Below are 20,539 nucleotides of genomic sequence, written 5' to 3'. Positions count from 1 at the left end.
GGGGGGAGAGGGGAGACAGGGACAACCGTTTCTCCTGCTACAACTCTGTGTGTGTGTGTGTGTGTGGGGTCATGACATTTCCCAAAAGCTTTAAAATATTTTTGGTTAGATACACTCCATCCATGGATGTTTAGTTTGTTTTTATTAGAACCCATTTGGGCACTCCACATGCCCAAGACTTTAAAAAAATATCCTCAAGGAAACAAAATGAAACACCACCACTCTCTCCCCCCCCCCAAAAAATTAACCCCCGCCCCTTTCTCCCCCCCCCCCCCCAGCAAAAAGGAAATATTATTAATTTCTTATCAGGGCAATGTCCATGAGCTCATCATCTTCTTCCCCAATCAAGAAATCGGGGCTGGGCCGAGACGACCTGTCTGATGTCAGGAGGGCACTGCCGGTCACAGACAGGGACTGCTCTGAAGAGACGGGGGACTTGGACCAGCTCTCGGGCTTCAGGCTGTGGATTTTCTTTTTGTCCCTCTCTCTGTCCCGGTCCCTATCTTTCACTTTCTTCTTCTCCTTTTTGTGCTTCTTGTGTTTTTCTGAGCTGTATTCCGGGAGAGGCCTGATCCCATCGTCGGAGCTGGGGCTGTTCTGGTAGGATTTCTCGGCGATGGAGGAGCCGGACTCGCTCTCGCTGTCAATGTTTTGGGGAGTGTATGCGGGGGACTTGCTGTGGCTGGGAGAACAGCGCTCGTGCTTTGGGGTAGATCCGCTTATCAGGGGTGAGCCGTAGCTTTTGGACGATGCCATCTGAGGCCTCAAGCCGTCTCCGCCTCCTTCTCCAGGCTTCTGCAAGGTGACTTTGGCTTTAATGCTGGGAGAGCCGCCGTCGTGCTTGCTGATGATGATCTTGGCCACGCCAGTGCTCCCGACGCTCTTGGAATCAGACGACTTCTTGGAAGAGTCAGAGGAGCCTCCCGAAACAGAGACTTTGGACTTCTCTTTGTCGCTTCTCTCGCGCTTCCCCTGCAGTTCGCCTCCGGACAAGTTGTGTTTGGAGGACACCGGGTGGCCTGAGGAACCGGCGCTTTGGACCATCTGTCCGTCCACTGAGTCTTCCCCACCTGGGCCGCTGGTGACGACGCCATGCTTGAGTTTGTCGATGACGGCAGTCAATGATGGCTTCTTGTTCCGGCTGGGGGACTTGCCTTTGGAACTCCCGTGCTGGTTCTGAGATGAGGACATGGAGGAGCTGCCAGATGAAAAGGAAGAGGAGGACGCTGCCGAGGAGTTTGAAGAAGGGGGTGGCTTCTGAGACACGGAACCGGAGGACCCCATTCCTGAAGAGGACTTCATGCTCGAGCTTGATCCAGTCCCAGACATGTGTGATCCTCCAGAACTGGAACTAATGGGGGACTTTGCTTTAGACGACGGGGGAGTACCTGGAACGGGTTTCATCGGAGAGGCCAGCTTGTCAGAACCGCCCGAGGGTCTAGAATGAGAAGGAGAAATGTTTGGTTTACTCATAGAAGGGTTCATAAGCGATGATGGCTTCCCTTGAGGTTTGATCTTGGTGCCTCCAGAGCCGCTGCTGAGGCCGTGTTTTGTGATGGGGGAGGACCCGGGCTTGCCCACAGACTGGGCGGAGCTTTTGGACTGACCTGATCCAGAGCCGCCTTGGCCCGAGTAGAGGCTGCCGCTCATCTTGGACCCAGAAGAGCCGTCCGACTTGCTGCTCTTTATTTTGCCCGAGGTCGAGAAACTAGACGAAGAGGACGAGGATGACGACGAGGAGGAGGAGGAAGAGGAGGAGGAGGAATGGCTGTGATGACTTTTGCTGCTCAGAGAGGAGACCGAGCCGCTGCTCGTGTACTGCCCGTGGGAAGGCTTGCCAACAGTCACGGTTCCCTTGGGGATCTGGATGGTGATTTTGGGGATGGGAGGAGTGGCCACCCCGGGGGGAGTCTGAGACCTGCCTGAACTTCCGGGAGATTTCGAGCCGCCGGTGCTGGCCGGTGGGGTGAAAGGCCGGGTGGATGAACTATGAGAAGGAGATTTGCCTTCCGGCTCAACCTTCCTCCGCTTCTGGACCTTTTCTTTGCTCTTCCCATCGCTGGATGGGGTGCGGCTGCGTTTTCCTCCCTTGCCATCCGGCCCGGGGCCTGTCAGGGAGCTCCCGGATCCGTTACCCTCCTTGACCCGCTTCTGCGGCTTCTCCTTCCCCAAATCTCCCGTACTCAGCAAGGGGCTCTGGCTCCCGCTGTGATGCTCCAGGACATCAGAGGCTCCCAGAGCCTTGCTGGCAGCGGTGATAATACTAAAGTCGACCGTGTCCGCTTGGCTGCTCGCCTTGAACTTACTCTCCCCTCCGTCTCCCCCCAGCACCTGCACGCCCAGAGTACTTATCGTTTGCGGTGCAAAGCCCTTGAAGTCATCGGCGTCTCCGCTCTGGCTGCTGTCGTCAAAGTACTCCTCTCCAAATCCGCTTTGGCTCTGGCTGTTCAGGAGATCGGGGTTGAAATCGACGCCGTCGGGGAAAAACTGATTGGAGGAATCGCTGTTCGGGCTGACAGTGGCGTCGGCAATCAGGTCGGCAGGGTCGGTGTAAGGGTTCTCGCTGTTGTTGGACTGAAAGACGTCAGGGTCGAACAGGGCGCTCTGGGAATGCCCGGAACTGGACGAGTCCCTTACTGGTGTTCCGACGGGAGGGCAGTCTTCACTGGTGCTTGGCAGTTTGGACGCTTCTTCCGCTATGTCGGATAGGATGTCCGTGACGTCGGCCCCAATGCTGTCTGAACTAGAGAGCCGGACCATCCTCTGAATACTGGGCTGGGCGTGAGGTAAGGACTGTGGATAGGTTGTTGGGGGCGTGCTGCACTGACTGGGTGCTGGGGTGATATGGGGGGTGTCCAAGGTGTCAGCGGTCATGTTGACGTCAAAGATGGGGTTCTGGGAATCGACGTCCATGGAGAACAGCTCCCTCTGGAAGTCGTCTTCCGTTTGGTGCTTGGGCTTGTCCACCGGGATGCGTGACTTCTTCTTCTTCTGCTTGTTGCCCCCGGGTCCAATTTCCATCCTTGGGGAGCCAGAGGAGGAGTTCTGCCTCTCCAGCGGGCTGCTCCCGTAGAGGGTGGAAAAGTCCTGGGTTGGATTGTCCTTCAGCAAATTCATGAGCATGGGGTGGTTCTTGGTGTTGCTTGCCGGAGAGGACACCGGGGGAGGGGTGTGGTGAGGAGGGGTGGGGCTGGAGCCAAGGGTGGAGCCCACGTTGCCCGTGATTTGCAGCAGGCTGGTGAGAATGGGGTTCTGGGACACTTTGCTGAAGTCCTCCCCGTGGCCCACCGAGTCATGCCGCTCTTTGATGCCCATGCCCATGCCGAAGAGGGTGGAGATGGGCCCCCCGGGGAACGTGCTGGTGGGAGTGGTGGTGCCGCTCATCGGGTTGTTGCTGGTCGTCATGCCGTAACCTGGGCTGCTGGCCGGCGGCAAGTTCTTCTTCACCATGTCTTCGACGGTCTCGGCAATGAGGGACAAGGCTGGCGTGTCGGCTTGGATTGTCTCAGCTTTTCTGCGGATGGCTCTCATGGTCACGGGGATGGACATGCATCTGCAAGACACAAGGGGGCAGAAAGGTTGGTGGGGTTAAGTGACGGTCTCCCCTGCTCTGGTTTCCCCCCCACAAGGAGAATTGTGCTCAGCAAAATACATATGAAACGATCCTCTGCTCTTCTTTCTACAGAGGAAGAAAAGGCAGTGGTATCCTGGGGAAGAAGAAGAGGAGATTGGATTTATACCCCGCCCCTTCACTACCCAAGGGAGTCTCAGAGCGGCTTACAATCTCCTTTCCCTTCCCCTCCCCGCAACAGACACCCTGTGGGGCTGAGAGAGCTCTGATAGAAACTGCTCTTTTCAAGAACAGCTGTGCCAGAACTATGGCTTGCCCAAGGTCATCCAGCAGCTGCAAGTGGAGGAGTGGGGAATCAAACCCCGTTCTCCCAGATTAGAGTCTGTGAACTTAACCACTACACCAAACTGGCTCTCTGGGAACCTGAAAGTGTCCTCTATTCTACTCAGATTCTTATGATGAAGTTGGGACAAGTACTTCTCATTAGAGATGCACCCGCCTTCTCATCACTTTAGTTCTTCATTTCACAAACAAAATTGAAGCATACTAAGGATCTGCTGAATGGAAGTTATTGTTCTAGTGAATACGGTCTAAGGAATTAATCCCCCCCCCCCACATCTCAAGAACCTGGAGAGGAATGGCAGGGCCTGGGTGTCCGCCTCCCCCCAGATCCACTCCCCACATGACAGACTTCTACAAACATCACTTCAGTACAGGTAAAAGTGTGCACAATGGATCATGATACAGGAAGTGTGAAGAATACTTCTGTATTTCATGGTGTAGACAAACACTGGGCAGCTACAGTCAAACACACGGTGAAACAGGAAATTATTGTGCACATGTAAGTAGAAATGAAATCCGCAAAGGATAAAACGTGGTGTCTGAGCTGGCACTCTGTTGCCGGTCCGTAACTAGGCAGCTGCTTCAGAGTCCTGCTGCTGGGGAAGAAATACTTCTCCTTGCTCCACCAGGGGAAAACAGAGCCAAAAGAAGCAAGAGGCTGATCGCAGGCCTCACAGTTGTAAAGAACTTTGTAAGAACAAGGCACGCCATTCATGAAAGCAGGGGATGAACTGATGGGTCAGCAGTGTCTCTGGTGTGGCTTCTCAAAGTGGTTCATTCCAATCTGCTTTCAGGAGGACTACCAAAGAGGACAGGGAGCAAGAAGAAAACAAAGTGATGCCTGAACTTGCTACGGCACTATAGACTTGGACATGTATTTCTGGATGGGGAAGGCGAGAGGTGTGTGGAGGTGGAAAAGAGTTTTGAATTAGACCTTGCTGGAACAAACAGTACACTGCAGTGGTCAAGGATACCAGGTGTGATGGTCCGGAAGCTATGGCAAAGCAAGTTCAGGATCTCCTTGCTCTTAAATCAAAGGACAGAGGCCTCCTTGAATGGGCATTGTAGCTCATCATTGAAGAAATTGCTCTGTGTCAACTGTTGCTGCTGTACTGATGTAATGAAACAGACTCACGCTAGTCCTTCAAATGGTTTTATATAAAACACATGTGTAGGAAAGTCACTGTGAAATGACTTTTCCCCTTGTGAAACTTTCTTATAAATGCGTCCCTTGGATGGACAGGTTGATATTTAACCAGTCTCCAAACATCAGCTTTTGTTCTGACTTAAGAAGCATGACGTACCTTTGAACAACTTTTGCAATGAAGTCATCTGTGCAAATGAGGGCATCAGAGAGCCCCTTATACAATTTACAGTTCACATGGGTAGAATCCTGGACGTCCATTACCACTGAAAGACAAAGAGGGATCGAAGAAGAGTGTTAACACTGGCAGCAGGCCCATTTTTGTCCGACGACTGTTTGAACACACCCTGTGTTGCTCTCGTTCCCCAACTCACCACAGACTAAGGAGTCATTCACAGGATGCTGAAATGACACACTGAAACATGAGTCAGAGAGGGGACAGACTTCAAACTGCAGGATCCCCGGGGAATCTGAAAAGAGAGAAGAGACTGGTTGGGATGGGCACCGACAGACCTGGAAGCAAGTGCCCTTCCAGTCTGTCGGTAGAAAGACATCACCCTGCAGCTGAATTCAGAGAAATACAAAAGACGGGTCCCACATTATTCCCCACAGCTCAGATAAAATATACAAAAACTTGGGGTCAAGAGGGGGAAGTATTTGGCGAGGGAATTGTTTGTGTCTCCACAAGACATTATACACACACAACTCCCTAAGGAGATCAATGTGACATCTTCAGAAGCCGGCATTAGACCCTGTCTGTAAAGAATAAATAGCACAAAGGAGCCTTTAAATCAGGTTTATCGATGTATCTATCGTGTACCCCCGGGTGGACAGAATGAAGACGCTTAAGAGTTTGCAAAAAGGTTTCCCTTTCCCATGGATTTGCCTGTCCCCTGAATGGAACAACGCTGACCTATCTGTGCTTATCTTAATCACATTCTTGCAGCATACAATCTATTTGTTATTTAACCTAAGAATCTGACTCAAAAAACCCCAGTTTCCTGGGCTGCAGTTGGTTTAAGACTCTCTGACCACATCCTTCGTTTCCCTAGTCCTGCACTTACACCCAATCCAAAGGAAATATGCTCATGAGGAACAGAACGAGGTGCCAAGCCAGGCTTTGTTTGGTCTTGGCACCAGTGTAGTTTCTGCTGAAGTAATGGATGCTGTTCCCATTTTACACATTGTTCAATCTCTTTTTCCCTCTCTGTTCTCTAGGATGACCACGCCAACAACGTCAAGACTATGGCATCAACCACGAGGACCAGCCTCCTTGAAAAACACTTGAAAGGAAGAACTGTGGGCAGCACCCACCTTCTTTTAAGACTGTCCGCTTGACACAGCTGCCTATCAGGGTGTTGTATGCCACCTGGTGCCTAATCAAGTTGAGGAGGAGAGGCACACGGCTAGGATGGTGGAAAGGGATTTTGCTGAGCAGAGTTCCTTGAAGGCTTCGTCCATCCGGCAAGGGGGCATCTTTGTTGAGGAAGTAGCAGTGCTGCTGTCACGGCAGTGCCTGAGAGGAAAAAGAAAAGAGTCTCACGTGAACTGCCATCCCTCACACCTTGATGGCCCAAGGCTAGCCCAATCTCATCAGATTCTGGGGGCTAAGCAGGGGCAGCCCTGGCTAGTACTGGGACGGGAGACCACCAAGGGAGTCCAGGACCATTATACAGAGGCAGGCAAGGGCAGACCACCCGTCTCTCTGGCCTTGAAAAAACGACAGGGTTGCCACAAATAGGCTGCGACTTGATGGCGTTCTCCGCCACCACACGTTAAAAACTATGGATGGAAGTTATCAAAGCTATGTACTGCTGGAGGATGTTAACTGATATGTCATTTCTGAACAGAAAGGTTCCAGTGCGAATGCCTGAAGCCAGGAGTCCCCAACATGGTGGCTGTGAGTGCCACAGTGCCCACCAGGCGTTCTCAGACATTAGATGGAGCCGGAAGAAGAAGAGATTGTATTTAGACCCCACCCTTCACTCGGAGTCTCAGAGCGGCTTACAAACTCCTTCCCCTTCCCACAACAGACACCCTGTGAGGTAGGTGGGGCTGAGAGAGCTCCTTCCAGAACTGCCCTTTCAAGGACAGCTCTGACAGAACTATGCCTTGTCCAAGGCCATCCAGCAGGTGCAAGTGGAGGAGTGGGAGAATCAAACCCGGTTCTCCCAGATTAAAGTCCATGCACTTAACCACTACACCAAACTGGCTCTCTTGCCCAGGACGGCTTCTGATAGGCCACTTGAGATCCGATTGGCTGTGCAAATTAAAATAAATGTTGCTTCAGTAGCAGCTGCCATGAGCGTTGGTTTTTTTTTTCTGTCTCTCTTTCCTCCTTCCCAGGGCATTCTTAAAATTACCCCTCTTCTCCCTTGCACTTAGACATCCTCTGGGTGCAGGTATGGCTCCACCTCCCATGGGAGGCATTTTGTGATTGCACCCACCGGATCAAAAGGTTGGAGACCCCTGCCTTAAGCTTCACCTTCCCTGCTTGGTTTGGGAGCACCCTTGTGCTATGGCTTTTCCTTAGCACAAAACCAAAACACCTGTCAGGAGCTTTAAAACAGATACATTTCTAGGATCTCATAACACTTGGGGAGTACCCACTTTTAAAATGTAGTAATTGCGGCATCTTAACTGTTGCACTCCTCAGACGATAGCCTAAAAGTGTTTTCAATATATAAAGACTCTAGAAAAGTTCAGAAACAAACTCTCTTGCGGATCAGGGTTAGCACTAATCTGTGGGGTCCCCTGGCTATGTAGTTGCCTCTTTCATTTCAATAATTTTTAAAAAGGCAGTGTGGGGTAGAGGTGCCAGAATGGGAAGTATTGGTTGGAATGCCTGTTCAGCCGTGGAAACTCGCTGGGTGACCTTTGGCGAGTCACACATTCTCGCCTAGCCCACCTCAAAGGGTTGTTGTGAGGATAAAACGGACGAGAGGAGAGGACTGTAAGAGATCCTGGATTCCCATGGAGGAGAAAGGAAGGGATCAATATCTAAATCAATCAATCCAAGGCCTCCCCCACTATGGAAGATGGATTTAAGTATATTTGGTCTGCTCTTGCCAAAACCTCAGGGGTAAGTTAGACAGCAGAGTTCCTGTAGATACAAATAAACCTACCACAAAGTCTAATACTCTAGTTAGTTCAATTTACAGAAGTTGGGCTTCCTATTGCCAAATCCTGTCCAATCATGGCTGGGGGAAAAACCAACAACCCAAAACAACCATGTTTAGTGCTGAGTTCCGATGCGTTTTTCCATCCCCAAATACATCTTAACCTATTTGGCAACATACTGCATAGAAGCGCATATTGTGGTTCAATGGTCCAGGGTCCTCGTCTTTGGACAGCTCAAACTGCGTGATGAGCTCATACAAGGGAACATAGGTTGGGGGGGTGTCGAACAACGGGATGCCTGGGAATACAAAGAAAAAGACCATGACCACTCGACTCAGAGACTGTCCCCCTTGAGCCAAGAACAGTTGTTGCCTATCACAAATTTGCAAAAGAAGACGAGTTTTCAGCACAATTCTGTGATTTCTCACGTGGGGAGATGCTCAGTGCCCTGTGGGACTGTCACTAACCACTCAGAAGCTACAGACATTTAACAGACGAACACAAAATCCAGCCACCAAATGGGTCTAAAAATCCCATTCCATGAAGTCATCGACTTGGGTTCAAACCTATTCCTACCAAGGGGCCCCAGGGAAGCTGCAGGTTCTCTTTGAGACTCACCCCCCCACTGCCCTCCCGCCTAATCTGCAGAACAGGAATAAAAAACCTGACATCCTGTCCCAGAATCCTTTGAGGGAAGCAACTGCAGTAGTAACGGTGATTTCAAAAGAGACATGAGGAACCCAGAATTTCATGCCATGGGGAATCCACACATCCCACCCTCAGAAAAATAGGCAAATTACATGTTTTTCCTGGTCTCAATACAGTCGAGCTGGATATTTGGATGCATTCTCTCTGTTTTTGGTTGAAAGTCCACCTTTTTCCCACTGGGTTATTTCCTTTACTACTGGCTGTATCTCCCTACCCTCAGTGGTCCACTAGAGCCATTAACAAACTGAGAACATTAGGATTAGACCCGTACCAACTTTTGGAAAGCGGCTATGCTAGGGCAAAAACCACTGTTTACCAGCGTCTCAGAGATATTGAGTTACAAACAGCTTATGTCGCAGTGTGGGAGATTTTTACAAATCTCTGAAATCCAAAACTTTAATGTCTGCTCCTTTATACCTAGCTAATATTTCCAACCCAAATCATAGATAGGCCTTTTCCAGAGCCAGATTTGACACTTTTCCATCTGCAGTTCTTTCCGGAAGATTTCAACGTATCCCCAGACATCTGAGATTTTGCTCATGCCCTTCCGAGTCAATAGAGACCCTCCCCCATATATTATTTCATTTCTCTCACTATGCAGAAGAAAGAGCCCTTTTAATTACCCCTTTATTAAGGTCATTTAGATTTCAAGGACAATTAGCAATCCGGTCCGAGGAACTTTTGCTGAAATACTTACTGGAGGACAAATCCACGGCTATTTCAAGGAATGTTGCTAAATTTCTTTTTATTGCAATTACAAAGCGTAAGCATCTCCTTAATACTCCTTGAGATGTTTGTTTGGTTGTTTGTTTTTTTCCCCCTCTCTGTAATGTCTTACGATAATCTGGAGCCTGCTTTTGATTCTGTATGCTGTCTGATGGGTCTTTGACCGTAATACCGTAATAAACTGATTGATTGATTGACATGTTTTTCCTGTGTTTGTCCCTTCACGATAACCCCATAAACTGTGCTCAGTCCTACTCTGACTTCTCCAGCCTTAGCTGCGGAAAGGCTCACCAAGGAGCCGACGAGGGATCCAAAATCACGCCGATTTGGCCCTCTAGACGTCAACTTCTTTAAAAAAACTCTCACAGGGAGCTGATCAGGGACTGACCTGTGCAGTTCTGAAGTTTCTGGATGAAGCCCCTGGAGACTGGAACTGGCTTTGGGAACTTCAAGAAGAAGCACGCTGGCAAATCAACGCTGTTGGCACTGGTGATTGAGGAGAAGGAGGGGGTTCTGTAAGGGGGGGAAAAAGTGACATTTCTATTTTATCTCTGCAACTGCGGTAGCACTGTAGCTATGGGAATTCCCTTGTGATGGGGGCCTGCTGAGGCACTGGGTTCTTGTCGCCTGAGGCAAGCTGTGACCATGTTTTTATTTTAACGGGCCTTTGGCCAGAGGAAGTGAACTTATATATACAGCTGATCTGTTAATGCTATCATCGGTATGTATTTTGGTTATGACTTTTCTGTAGGATATTACTCGGAACTGCCTTGAATGCTTCTTTGGGGTAGAAAGAAAAGATCCAATCAACAAACTCATACAGACCCAGGATTGTGCAGAAGTCCATGTTTTATCCTCGCTCTCTAGCAGGGGGTTGTGTGCCCGTGACTCTCTCTTGTTGCAAGTTAAACATCAGCAACCCAGAATACCACCAAGTAAGCTGATCTCTTCCCTTCAAACAACCCAGAAAAAAGCAGAAGCATCTAAGCAGCATTTAAAACTCTTGAGTCTCACTAGGTTCACTGGGTCAGGTGCAAATGACTTTGTGAATTACTCCCAATTAAGAGACTCCGCTGTTTGCCACTCTCCGGCACTGAATGTTTCGCCCAGACGTGTTCCTTGCTTTGGGCCCTCCTCTCACCTAGCCAGGACAGAGTTTCTTTAACAAAGGACACAACACAATGTAAAAAGTTGAAGTAATCTGCTATAGAGAAGGAAACATATAAGTATTGTCCATTGCTGATGAATTCTGGAATTAACTTTATCTGCTAAGGGTAACATCGTGCTAGTGCTGATGGGCAGAGCTTCTGCTAAGGAACATAGGAGAAGCCATGTTGGATCAGGCCAATGGCCCATCCAGTCCCAACACTGTGTTAGACAGTGGCCAAAACCCAGGAGACATCAGAAGGTCTACCAGCAGGGCCACACCTCCAGAAGCTCCCCCACCGTGGCCCCCCAAGCACCAAGAATACAGAGCGTCACTGCCCCAGACAGAGTGTTCCATCTACACCTTGTGGCTAATAGCCACTGATGGACCTCTGCTCCGTATGTTTATCCAATCCCCTCTTGAGGCTGTCTATGCCTGTAGGCACCACCACTTCCTGTGGCAGTGAATGCCACGTGTTAATTACTCTTTGGGCGAAGGACTTCCTTTTATCTGTTCTACGCCTACTGCTCATTAACTTCATTGACTGCCCACGAGATTTTGCACTGTGAAAAAGGGAGAAAAGTACTTCTTTCTCTGCCTTCTCTATCCCATGCTTACCCTTTGTTGTCCACGGGATGAGACCCCATTATCAAAGGGGCAATTGGAAGTTTGTTCATAGTCAAGGTTCCCTCAATCGTAACACACACGTTCATACCCAGGTGTCGAGGAACTGAAAAGAGAGGAGAGAAGTGATCCAGACAGCTGCAGTTAAAAAAATAAAATAATAACCCCTCTGCAGGGGAATGACTGAGGGCCACCTCTTGTTATGAGCATTATTTGCTTCAAGTCTTTAAAGGAATGCACAAAGCATCTCTCATGCAAGACGCCTTGGAAAAAGCAATCCTGCCAGACTCCAGTTAAGCTTAGAGCAACAGCAGTCACAGGCCTTCCATCCAGTGACATTTCCTGGCTGGCGCCAAACAACTTTCTTTGTTGGAGAGTGTCAGTAAGTGGAGCCTGTTTTTGTGTGCGGGATCATCTTATACCACTTGTCATTATCTCTACAGAAAACGACTGTGGTTGTACTTTGCGTGCACAAATGGTCTCTTTCTTCACATGTGCATTTGTTAAAAGTACCAGAAAGCACAAGGCTGCCCCCCCCAGCGGTCTGAAACAGCAACAATGGTGGAAGGGAACGGGGTACAGGAGCAGCGGGTGGGGGAGGCCAGGGGGAGTTAGATGGTGGTTCCATTTCCCACTCGCCTGCTTACAAAAACACACTATTTGTCTCTGTCGTGTGGCTCCTATCCTGAGGAATGGCCTGCCTGAGGTCAGGAGGCTCCCACATGTCTGTCATTCAGCAAACTATATAAAACAGAGTTGTTCAGGATGGCCAGTTTGGTGTAGTGGTTAAGTGCGCGGACTCTAAACTGGGAGAACCGAGTTTGATTCCCCACTCCTCCACTTGCACCTGCTGATGTGACCTTGGGTCAGTCACAAGCTCTGGCACAGCTGTCCTTAATAAAGAGCAGTTTGTGTCAGAGTTCTCTCAGCCCCACCCACCTCACAGGGTGTCTGTGGTGGGGAGGGGAAGGGAAAGGAGTTTGTAAGCCGCTCTGAGACTCCAAGTGAAGGGCGGGGTATAAATCCAATCTCTTCTCTCTTCTTCTTTTCTATAAAGGTAACAGTGTGGTATGGTAAGAGAACTGTTTAGGAAGGTGCTTTACAAAGGGAAAGGGACTGCAGACTATACCACTGTGGATGCATTATCCATTTTGCTGCACAGATTAAGCTGTTATCACCGCAACATCATCTACTACCGTAATACCATTTTTCTGCGTTGTATCTGCACTGTGCACTATGTCTAATATGCAGAACTTATTCAGACTTCCGTAATCTTAGCCATAGTACATTATTAGACATCTCTCCATATTACCGTACATTATGTACTTTGCTTTGAGCCTCAGTGAGAAAGGAGGATTATACACGTAGTAAACAAATAAATAACACAAGCTGAAAACTACACGGCTGAGGGCTAGCGTGCAAGAGAGATGTTGGGCAGATGCATGGAAAGACCGCCTTACCGTAGGGCATTTGGGCTTGATCACGGGCAGGCAAACCTTGTGCCAAACCAACGGGGTGCAAGACCGTTTCGGTCAGCACACAGGGCTGGGTCTCGGCCAATGCTCCCTCCGTCTAAGCTGTGGAGTCCTGTGAGCAAAAATTCTACTTTGTCAGCTACTGACATTAATGTTGTGAGTGAGTAATTTGGCTACTGCATCAGTTAGTCTGCTCTGGAGCCATCCTTCCTGAGCCAAGACAAACATGTATGAGCTGCAGGCTAAAAAACTGTGAGCCAGCTCACACTAACTGAGCTCAGAGGGAACACTGGCTCTCAGCCCAAGCCCCTGAGGAGCCAGCAGCACCCCTGGGCCAACAGCGCAGGAGAAAGTGACCGGCAAAATTTAAGTCTGCCGCTGCAGCCTCCCCGATCCACGCAGTTGCCAGCTGGGCACCAGGAGAGCCCTTGGGGAGCCTGTCAGCACCCCTGTGCCTCAGCTTGCTCTTGGTGTGCCTGGCAAAGTACCACCCTCGCCCCAACTCCCATTCTGTTGGCCAACAAACCAACTTCTGCACTGACAGTGGTTGCTATCCTTCTGCATTGCCTGCCCCTGGGCCACGTGATCTTCCCAGGCTCACAGTAGAAACTACAGTAGAAACTACCAGGAGGAGTAGCAGGCGGCATTGCAAGATGACGTTTTGTATCTGTAACCCATGTCTCACAAATTGTTCATTACACATCGAGCAAGCTCAAACAGTGCTACCACTGGAGAGGCAAGAAACTTCTGCTCAGGGCCCAAAGAGAAGCTTCCAAACAGTGCAAGGCTTATTTTAAACGGCATCGCTTTTTAGAGGCACAAAGAAAGGTTAGAATTACCCTGCATGAAGAACATACCATTGTTCTCACTGAGAATGACAGGAGCTCCGGTACCTTCTTCGATCAAATCATAGGGGGAAACATAATACTTCAGATTCATCAGGTGACCTGGAGGAAGAATGGAGGAACATCAGAGATTGGGGAGGGGAGGAAGGAGTAAAGCTTGCAGACTTGGCCTTAAGGAACCTGGAGAGATCAGAATTCTTAATAGGAGTTTCAAAAATTTTCTGTGTTCCCCTCTCCCCAAATGGCCCTCCTGATGAAGTCCCACCAGCTTCCCAAATCTCGTGATTCTGTTGCCTGTCGGAGCAGAACAGATCGTGCCTTACTATTAAGACATTCTGCTTGCCCAGTTAACTTTCTCTCTTGCAAGGCTCCTTGGTAGAACAATTTGATGCTATAAACCAGACAGGCAAAGGAGTCGTTTTTCCTCATTTGGGTCTTAAGCGGTCCGAAAGCAGCCCTGTGGATTCTTTACTTGTCACTTTCACATCACACCCTCCTCCCAAGGAACCCAGGATGGCAGGCATGGCATTATTTTTAATAGTACAGGCCAAGAAGCAATTTTATTCTTATCCTTACAACAATCCTGAGAGGGAGAAGGGTTTGGCAGAAAGACAGTCAAAGTCACCCACTCAGTGTCATAACAACATTTGAATTTCTCTCAACCAAGGCAACAAATATCACTGTTCCATTCTGGCACTCCAAGTAGCTGAAATTTACCAGATGACGCATATGTAATCCATCACACAGATATTCAGAAGCTAACTAGCTGAATACGTCCTCTTCCCTTGTGTGTACTGAGCTAGGGCAGTGATGCTCTGCATGCTTGGTGCTGGGGGGGTGGGGGGGCAACAGTGGGAGGGCTTCTGGAGTTCTGGCCCCGCTGATGGACCTCCTGGTGGCACCCGTGGTTTGGCCACTGTCTGACACAGAGTGTTGGACTGGATGGGCCACTGGCTTGATCCAGCATGGCTTCTCTCATGTTCTTATGAGCTGTCTCCTTCTCTTGTTGATGGGTGATGTTGGAGAAGAGGGTGGGGGGGAGGGTGTACATGGAGTTTGTTATCTTTACTATCCTGTGTGGGAAAACAACTACAACAAAACCTTAATGTGACAGATTTGTTGCCCGGTCTCCTCCTCTGCCCCCCCCCCCCAGTGATGGTCATATTTGGGGGCTGGGAAAAATACTCTCCGCTGCTTAAATTAATGACACATCCTGGAAGTTCTTTGCCATCCTATACACTGTGGATCACTCACATTACCTAGAGCCATATGGTTTGTGAGCAGCTTTCTCGGGGGCATTATTTATTTAAAACATTTTTATGCATCTTATTGATTTATTTAATTCAATTTATACCCCGCCAAGGCAGGCTCAGGGAGGCTAATGTTCCCTGAATGGCACAGGCTGATCAGGGGGAGGCTGGTACACAAATGGGCTTTGGACTAGATGGTCCTTCCTAATGACTTTAAACAATGAAGCTTGAATCATTTCACAACTTACCTTTTTTTACATGCAACCAGGTATCTTAAAGCACAAGTCAGGAAACAAGCGGGGAGTACCGGTTAAGTGTGTCATATCATAATGAGACTCTCTGTTCATGCACGTGACATCCAAACCTGCTTTAATAGCAAGAGACCCCCTCTTACCGCCACTCCTTGGGGTGAGATAGCCCACAGTGCCATGCAAGATCTTGTCCAAAGGGCTCGCATTGGTGGCTTGCCTGCAAAGCAGACACAGCAGGAGATTTACAATGCACGCCTGCAATGTCATCACCCGAGACTGTCACAGCAAAAACCTTTGGGAGGGCATCTTAGGCTGTGTGTTTCACATGGCCCAAATCTTGGATTCAGCAATAAGTGTCACTGACATTTACTGAAGAAACTTACATTTCTTCCTAACACATCTCCTTCCCTTTTCAGGCCATGACAACTAGACAGAGAGCTGGTCTTACACTGGGGAGACCTGAATTCAAGTCACACCTCTGCCATGGATGTCTTGCACAGCCTGCCACGATCCTTCTGTCCCAGTCTCAGTTCTTATTTAGGACGTTTTTATACCACCTCTCCGGCGCCCTTCCTCAGCCATACAAGAAGGATCTCAACAACCTTATTCTCAGGGCAGTTCTGAGGGCGACGGTCATTACCAAAGCAATCAAAGGCACAACAGGAAAGTATCACTTGCTTGGCCAGGGCCTGCCAGGATGCAACCTATTATCTGGTGCTGCCCAACCTCAGCTGGGCTGCGGGGCTGATGCAGCCACCATTTGGGGTGTGCCATTTTTTTTTAGGAGCAGACAGCCAAAACAGAGAGCACTTTATCTTTTTTTAATGTGTGTGCATGCAAGCGAACAGATGTAGGTGCACAATGAGGCTAGTGGTGGGGGGAAATCCAGGAGATCTCCAGGCCCCACCTGGAGGTTGACAAGTCTGGCTGAGGCTCTGCCCTTAGTGATGAGGCTAAAGGCCAGAGATCATTCACAGCTATCTTTAGAACCTTATATTTTTATAGCTGTGCAACAAATCAGAAGCATTTCAGTAGAATTTCTTCGGGTGCCGGGTTCTTTAGAATGTTCCTCCCATTTGCCCTCACAAAACCTCATGGGAGTAATAATCTATTTATTCAATTTATCAAATTTAAATCCTGCTCCCTCTCCCCTGAATGGGACTTGGGGTGGCTCACAGTACATAAAATACACCCGATAAAAACAATACAAAAGATTCAATAAATAAACTTTAAAAACATAAAATGGCAAAAAAAATCTGTCCCTATTAAAATCTACCCCCTATCAAGCAGGGTGGGATGCATGGATGGCGAAGACATGGCTGAAGCATACCAGCTGCCTGGTGGACCGCAATCACCCGAAGGCCACCCCCAAAAAGAGCAGCCTTGCATGCCCTGAAGAACCTAGGGAGGCCCCATAACGCACACATCTATTCAGGCAGCTGGTTCCACAGGACGGGGGCCGCTACTGAGAAGGCCCTCACCCTTGTCGACACAAGACGGACAATTTGGCCACCATTAGAGTGTGGTCCTATCGATTATACTGACTTAAACTGTGTGATCCACCGTGTCGCAGTGAGAAAGGCAAACTACGCATAATGTAAATAAAATAAAATACAATGCGACTCAACAAGGGATACTCAGTGGATCCACAAGTCAGGTGTGATTCCAACCTCTCCTCCCACCGAGTCCTACGCATCATCTTCTCGCCAATGCCTTTATGGTTTTATTACAGTTACGGATACATGCCGAGCACACGGTGGCAAACTACTCTTACCAGTACATCCCCGCCATCTTTGAAAGGTCCAGCTCCAAGGACTGAAGAGCCAGGTACATTTTGGTTTTGAGTTTGCTGGAATGAAAATGGAAAAAAGAAAACATGCCCTGAAGAATAATACAGGAAGAGCAGCTACACGAAGACGCCTACAACTGAGACAACCTGAATCTTGGTATGACCTACAGCAGTTCTCCAAAGGTAGGAGGTCTTGACCAGCCTAGACCCCTGACACGCCAGAGACCAAACCTGGGGCCTCACCCTGCCTTTGCAGCTTCCTGAGATGAGAGGAGGTCACTGTGCATCAGGCCATTCTTTTGGCACTTCCAAACAGAGATGTAAAATTTCTGGAGATTTTGAAGCCAGGAGAGAACAGCTCCCCCCCCCCGTTTTTGGGGGGGAGGGAACCAATGTATCCAGTGCTTACAGTCCTATCAAACCTAAGCTAATTTTCCAGCTTTAACAACATAAAGTACATCATTTATAACATACAGCACATAACCTTGCAATATTTGACATATTAATGGAATTCAAGTTACAAATGCCTTGGTTTTGTAGAAGCAAAACTGCAGGACTTGAGAGAAAACTGCCGTTCTGATGTGCTCTGCACTACCAGGTTAGTGAGAACCCAGTTTTCAATGACATTTCCAGAGTCTTCCCGTGAAGCCTGGCAGAGCTGCTGACAGGGGGGAGGGCTCGGGGAGGACACAAAATCTTAGGGGGTGTCAGCTGGGGAGGGGGGCCTGAAGTCAGCAACATGCTGTATTCATGGAATGCATTTTTTAAAAAAATATTTCCTAGTTTTAGAAACTTATTGTTTTAACTGTTTTTAATTTTATGTTAAGCCGCCCTGAGCCTGCCTTGGTGGGGAGGGTGGGGTATAAACCGAATGAATGAATGAATGAATAGTGCGGTTCCGACTGCAGTCATTAGGGGCACAGGGAAGGCAGAGCACCGGGAAGAGCCCTCTCTGACTCTGGGCCTTTCTGCAAAGTGGACCAGGAGGCTGAGGGCGGCCCTCGCTTCCCTGAGCCTGCTAAACCCACCAGCCAAGCCAGTGTGTGGGTTTTTTTCTGGGAAAGGTGGGGCTTGGGGAGGGACTTCAGACCTGTGGAGTCGTACAATGCCACTGGGCCCACCTTCCAGAACAGCCATTTCCCCCCCAGGGGAACTGATCTCTGCTGCCTGGAAATCTTTTGTAGACCCAGAAGATCTCCAGCCTTCGCCAGGAGGTTGAAAGGAAACAAACAACTGTGATGTATTGTGCCCAAAAAAGTCTCCCAGACTTAAATTCTTTTTCCAATATCAAAGTGGGTAGCAATGAAATACCTATATAAAATTAATCCATTTGGCAAACACTCTAGTCATATCTCCTAGTAACACTCATCAAATCCATCAATGATAAAGTTATAAAAACAAGATATAATATGCATGGTTCGTTGGTGCTGATGGCGTTTGAATTGCTTCAATTAAACTGAATATTGGAAAAACAATTTTCAAGACTGTGAAGACCTTTTTTGGCACAATACATCATGGTTGTTTGTTTCCTTTCTACCGCCATCCCATGATCTCCCTCTTTGGTTTTCACCAGGAGGTTGGCAACACTATCTTTTCTTCTCCTTTTGCCCTCACAACAACCCTGTAAAGTAGGCTAGGTCAAAATTATGTGACTTCCACTGCAGACTGGTGATTTGAACCTGGGTCTCCAGACCATAGCGTCATGCTCTAACCATTACCCCACATTGGCTTTCATAGGGTGGCTGCTGTTGAACAGCAGCAAGCAGCCAGGCCTAGGTGAGTTAATGTAAGTCACATAGAAGCAGGTAGACTGGTGGTTGCCGCCAGGCCTGGCCCTGATGTGTCCTCCCTCAAAGGGCAGAACAGCCCTGGAAAGGGCCCTGCTCCCATCCCCTGCCTTAAACTGAGCCTAGAATGCTGTGGTTGCCTAGCAACAGCCACTGAGGACATCTGTTTCTTAAAGCTACAGGTGCTCTTTTTATCATTTTGGGGGTCTTCCCCCATGCATTTTTCTTTTTGCTTTCAGATTTTTCTGCACACCTGAGGCATTTTTCAGGTTTGTAAAAAGATCTGTCTTGCTCATTCACAGCTCCAGTCACTGAATTTAAGTATCCTCAGATTTCACCAACTTGGCTATTAGTATATAACAAGGGGAGACCCGCAAGAAACGTGCGGGGAGGGGGCATTTCCCCCATCTTTGCTTCCCTCTCCCCCCTTCTCTGACAAAGTTCCCTCCTGTCTTATCTATCAATCTTCCCTCCTCCTCTCACTCCTTCTATGTTAGCTTTCCTCCCCACCCCCTTCTCTAAGAATCCTTTCTTTTTCTTCTTCTTTTTAAAATATTTTTATTGGTATATTAAGTATATAAACACATCATATATAATTCGTTTAACATTACTCAATCCTTTCTTACCCCCTTTCTCCTCTCTCCCCTTGTATGTCTCCCCCCCTCTTCTGCCTCCCCTTCTACAGCTTGTTATTTTTCTGGCCGGGGGGAGGCCGCTTGCCCGGGAGAGACCCGGCAGTGGCAGTGTTCCCTCAAAGGGCAGAACAGCCCTGGAAAGGGCCCTGCTCCCATCCCCTGCCTTAAACTGAGCCTAGAATGCTGTGGTTGCCTAGCAACAGCCACTGAGGACATCTGTTTCTTAAAGCTACAGGTGCTCTTTTTATCATTTTGGGGGTCTTCCCCCATGCATTTTTCTTTTTGCTTTCAGATTTTTCTGCACACTTGAGGCATTTTTCAGGTTTGTAAAAAGATCTGTCTTGCTCATTCACAGCTCCAGTCACTGGATTTAAGTACCCTCAGAGTTCACCAACTTAGCTATTAATATATAACAAGGGGAGACCCGCAAGAAACTTGCGGGGAGGGGGCATTTCCCCCATCTTTGCTTCCCTCTCCCCCCTTCTCTGACCAAGTTCCCTCCTGTCTTATCTATCAATCTTCCCTCCCCTCCCCTCCCCCTCTCACTCCTTCTATGTTAGCTGTCCTCCCCACCCCCTTCTCTAGGAATCCTTTCTTACCCCCTTTCTCCTCTCTCCCCTTGTATGTCTCCCCCCTCTTCTGCCTCCCCTTCTACAGCTTGTTATTTTTCTGGCCGTGGGGAGGCCGCTCGCCCGGGAGAGACCCGGCAGTGGCAGTGTCCCTTGCTCCACGTCCGATTTGTTGGCTGCAGGGAAGCCACTCGTTTGGAAGAGACACGGTGGCGGCATCCCCTGCCCCACGACTTAAGGGACGACTGACTGGCTATGGGGAGGCTGGCTGCCGAGCAAAGCTCCAGGTCCAGTTCAGGGGGACAACGAGTTCGGACTGCGCAAGCACAGACAACTTCTCTTTTAATTTGGAGAGTTTTAGACCCCCCCCCCGTGTATTTTTAAAAACTTTTTGCATTTTTCTGCAACCTTGGGGACTATCCCAAGTGTGCAGAAAAACCTCTTTCCCCTCCATGTGCCCCAGATCATGGGAAATAGGTATCCGCACGCACTGGGGACCCTTGGCTATTAGTATATAGACAAGAAGCGGGGACCCGCGATACTCGGGGGGGGGGGC

General features: G+C 49.0%; 1 protein-coding gene across 1 annotated transcript in view; it reads right to left on the bottom strand.

Annotated features, from left to right (window-relative positions):
* Positions 1 to 278: 278 nt before the first annotated feature.
* MED1 (mediator complex subunit 1) overlaps positions 279 to 20,539 on the bottom strand; it is a 39,705-nt gene continuing 19,444 nt past the window's right edge. Inside the window, 10 exon segments of the mRNA XM_015413879.1 lie at positions 279 to 3,553; positions 5,218 to 5,323; positions 5,432 to 5,527; positions 6,372 to 6,573; positions 8,357 to 8,475; positions 10,000 to 10,124; positions 11,377 to 11,488; positions 13,715 to 13,804; positions 15,347 to 15,420; positions 16,978 to 17,052. Of these exon segments, the coding sequence (XP_015269365.1) occupies positions 295 to 3,553; positions 5,218 to 5,323; positions 5,432 to 5,527; positions 6,372 to 6,573; positions 8,357 to 8,475; positions 10,000 to 10,124; positions 11,377 to 11,488; positions 13,715 to 13,804; positions 15,347 to 15,420; positions 16,978 to 17,052 (4,258 nt within the window). The 3' untranslated portion in view covers positions 279 to 294.

The sequence above is a fragment of the Gekko japonicus genome, unplaced genomic scaffold (assembly GCF_001447785.1).
Source record: "Gekko japonicus isolate JY-2015 unplaced genomic scaffold, Gekko_japonicus_V1.1 scaffold1407, whole genome shotgun sequence".
NCBI classification, from domain to species: Eukaryota; Metazoa; Chordata; class Lepidosauria; order Squamata; family Gekkonidae; genus Gekko; species Gekko japonicus.
This window is presented reverse-complemented; position numbering and strand designations above follow the sequence as displayed.